This window comes from Oryzias melastigma, linkage group LG6 (assembly GCF_002922805.2).
Source record: "Oryzias melastigma strain HK-1 linkage group LG6, ASM292280v2, whole genome shotgun sequence".
Classification (NCBI taxonomy): domain Eukaryota; kingdom Metazoa; phylum Chordata; class Actinopteri; order Beloniformes; family Adrianichthyidae; genus Oryzias; species Oryzias melastigma.
The window spans coordinates 13197117-13201292 of record NC_050517.1 but is presented as its reverse complement, the minus strand read 5'-3'; the positions used below and the strand labels follow the sequence as shown (position 1 = coordinate 13201292).

General features: G+C 38.8%; 1 protein-coding gene across 1 annotated transcript in view; it reads right to left on the bottom strand.

Annotated features, from left to right (window-relative positions):
- The window catches only part of tubgcp6 (tubulin, gamma complex associated protein 6), a gene marked incomplete in the record, with an annotated part of 39130 nt that overhangs the window by 33866 nt on the left and 1088 nt on the right, over nt 1-4176 (bottom strand). Inside the window, 2 exon segments of the mRNA XM_024280711.2 lie at nt 2897-3060; nt 3166-3961. Coding sequence (XP_024136479.1) covers nt 2897-3060; nt 3166-3951 — 950 coding nt within the window.

The following is a 4176-nucleotide window of genomic DNA, read 5'->3' as shown; positions in this document are numbered from 1 at the left end:
AAAACCTCAGACTTGTTTTCTAGAGGATTATGGTCCACAAATGGCTTGAACAAGAGTTTCTTAAGTCATTGTTGCCTTAGCTGTGGGTTTGGCGTCATTGTCATGTGGAATTACTAAATCCTTAATTCTTTTTCTCACCAATGATCTTTTTATAATACAATCCAACCTGGAAATTAAAAAAAAATGATTTATATTTTATCGTCATTCTGTCTCACTATTCTGATAAATAAACTTTTAAAATGATAGGCTGGTCATTGCTAATAGGAAATGCACAAAACCAGTCAGAAAACCTGACATTTTTCTTGTCACTCTAAGAAAACTATCATCACAATTGTTCTTTTTTCTATTTAACATCAGGTAACAATTTAGTATCTGATTTTTGATTAAAGATTTCCCCTGTGTAATATTGTGGACATCAACTTCTATTTGGCCTTTAATTTAGTGTAAGACATTCTTTTTTTTTTAATCAGAAAACATTTATTAACTTTCACATAAATCAAGTTTTCATTACTGCTTTGATTCTTCCGCATAATATTACTAAAATCAGAAAACCTCTTGTTTCTAAATGATACTGAGAAATCACTTCATGAATTCGTTCCCTTAATATTGGACAATTATAATCACTCTAATTGTCTAAAAAAATTTCTCAGAAAAAACTCTGCCTGTTTCAAAGAACTACACCAAGAGTTCTAATGAGAAGCAACAGAATAAATCCTAATTAATACATTTGCTTATTTTTTTAATGGCTGTCTGTTGAAATCAGAAGAGAATTATTTTTTCTTTCACATTTTCCAAATTTACCGTTTGCTCTTTATACATGTATATAATATAGTTGCTACATTGTTTTCTCTGTCTTTTTATTTCAGATATTCTGGTGTTTTTTTTATTTTTTCCCCATTTCTGACTTTTAAATATATAAAAGCCGAGTGGCTGATCTGAGTCTAGTTCTGACAGATTTCTTCAGTACGACGCTAGCTCTGCCTCCTCACTGTTAACTCATTCATGTCCAGTGCAAAGAGCAATTTAAAAGCAAATTTCTTGCAATCTTTTATTTTTACAGACCTAAGCTCCATTTTAGAAAGCACAATTACTTTGGGTCAAACTAGGTCAATTTTGCAAATTTTCCCTCTTGAAAAGAAGAGAGAGGCCTTTAATTTTCATTATAAATATACATCAACTATGAAAGACAACATGAGAAAAGAATCCAGAAAAACATTGTCTGATTTTTTATGAATTTATTTGCAGATTATGGTAGAAAATAAATATTTGGTCACCTAGAAACAAGTAAGATTTCTGTCTCTCTTCTTCTGGAAGAGGATCCTCTGTCCTCCACTCATTACCTGTATTAATGACACCTGTTTGAACCCGTTATCTATATGAAAGACACCTGTTCACAACCTCAAACAGTCACACTCTAAACTCCACTATGACCAAGGGGGGATCTAGTGAACGACCTGCGGAGAGTTGGGACCAAAGTGACAAAGACTACCATCTGTAACACACTACGCCATTAGGGATTCAAACCCTGCAGTTACAGACGTGTCCTCCTGCTAAAGTCAGTACATGTGCAGCCCCGTCTAAAGTTTACTAGAGAACATCTGAATGATCCAGAAGAGGATTGGGAGAATGTCAGAGGAAACCACAATAGAACTTTTTGGTAAGAACCCCACTGTTTGGAAGAGAAAGAATGCTGAGTTACATCCAAAGAACACCAAACCTACTGTAAAGCATGGGGGTGGAAACATCATGACTAGGACTAGGATGACTGATCCATGTAAAGCAAAGAATAAATGGGGGCATATATGGTCAGATTTATAGTGAAAACCTCCTTCCATCAGCATTGAAGATGAAACATGGCTGGGTCTTTCAGCATGACAACCATCCCAAACACACTGCCGGGTAATGAAGGCGTGGCTTCCTAAGAAGCATTTCAAGCTAATGGAGAGGTCTAGCCAGTCTCCAGATCTTAACCTAATAGAAAATCTTCGGACTGAGTTGAAAGTTCACGTTTTCCAGCAACAGCCCCAAAACATCACTGCTGTAACCCTTCCGCTCTCCTTAGTTTGTTTACATTAAGAGTGGGGTCATCTGGACCCCCCAAGACAGTGCACTGAACTTTTTTTTATCTTTGATTTTTGAGTTTCACTAATGTCCATGACAGACATAAAATCCTGTCCACCTTTGTCATGGAAGACATCACATATTAATATGTGGTTGGAGTCAACTGGACCCCAAAGAGAGCGGAAGGGCTAGAGGAGATCTGCATGGAGGAATGGACCAAAATACTAGCAACCGTTTTTGAAAACCTTGCAAAGACTTACAGGAAACCTTTGACTGCTGTCATTGCCAACAAGGATTTTCTAACAAAGTATTGAGATGAACTTTTGTTATTGACCAAATACTTATGTTCTACTATAATTTACAAATAAATTATTTAATAATCAGACAATGTGATTTTTTTGGATTCTTTTGCCTCATTTTGTCTCTTATATTTGAGGGATATCAATGATTAAAATTACAGGCCTCTCTCATCTTTTAAATGGAACAACTTGCACGATCGATGGATGACTAAATACGATTTTGCCCCAGTGTATTTAGAATCTTCAGGTGACTGTAAAGTAATTTATTTAAACTTATTTGAACTTCATTCATGAAGTTGCAGGACGGTGTTGTGATTTTGTTTCTGATGTCCGTGATGCTTCATGAAAGAAAAAAAATAAAGAGCTAAAATAAATCTAATTTATTTTCTAAAAATATATATTTGCTTCTAGTTATTAACTAGATTAAGTTCATTTTTAAAACATTTTTGTAAAAGAATGTTAAAACAAATGTGTGCATTTAAGGAATTTAATGTCTGCATTTCTAATCTGCCTTCTTGAAATGAAACTGTATTTACCAGCCAATAGACTCCCAGCAGCGCCGTCTTTCAGGCTCAAAGGTGCGAAGAGCCTCCCAAAGATCAAAGTCTGGAACAGGGCTCGCCTCGGACTGAGAATCTGGGGTCAGATTTGAAGCAGACTGAAAGCCTTCATCCTCTGACTGATCCAAGCAGTGGGGAACCTACCGATGTCATTCATAATACAGAGAGAAGATGAGTACAGATTGATCATTTCAATCAATCATTTTAGAAAAAGCAGAAAAGAATCATTCTGTTTGGTTTCTTACCCTAATAGCCAGCCCAGTAACGTCAACATTACTGGGAACAGGAGGTATGTCCAGTCTTATGTCCATGTCGGATGTGCGTGTGTGCTGAAGGGCTCCAAACAGAGACATTCTGGTCTCCTTCTCAAACTTTTCTTCTGCATCAAGTTTAGTTCTCAGAGCCAACAGCCCCGTCCCGGGCGGAGCATCCATCAGCCTCTGAGCCACACAGAGACTCTCCAGAGTGCCCCACTCCTCCCCACAAACCAAACCCCACGCTCGGGCCTCGAGTCTCTGCAGCTCCTCACTTTGATAACTCCAGGGTTGAGGTCTCCGCAGCACAGGCCTTTCTCGCCTCATGTAATCCCTGTTAAAGGAGGCAGTGGGTGGAGGTGCAGAACCAGCGAGAAAGACCAGAAGTTCAAGGACGGCATCCACTTCTTTTAGATCAGAGGAAGCTCCATCGGGCAGCCTTCCCAGCTGCTCCTCCAAAGCTTCTGCTTCCTCTCTGCACCCCGCCACGCGCAGGTCAAAACACATCATCAGGACTTTGTTTCTGGGTGGCGTGCTGCTTGTTGCGCTTTGTCCCGGCGGGGAGCCTTTGGTGCCATCTTGAAAGACTTTTGACAGCAGGGCACCGTAGGCACGCTTCTTGAGAGCTCTGTGAAAGCTCTCTCTGGAGACTCCCCCCACAGCCCGGCGCTTCCATGACACCCCGGAGAGGCTGCAGTCACACAGAGCGCCGAGCAGCTCAGTGATGCTGCTGCTGTTGGGGCCGGGCTTTGAACGGGTGTTAGAACTCAAATACATGGTGGCACGGCGGCTTCACAGGCTTTAAGAGAATACAGAAAGATTCAAATGTTTGATTTTGTATAAGAAAAGAAAAAAATAATTTAATTAACAAATTAGTTAAATCAGTGAAACCATAATTTTGAATGCCTTATGTATCTTCGACATTTAAATAAATATGGTGGAAAATATATTAATTAAGTATTTGGGTAAATTTTGAAAACTTTATTGTTTGCTACAAATAAA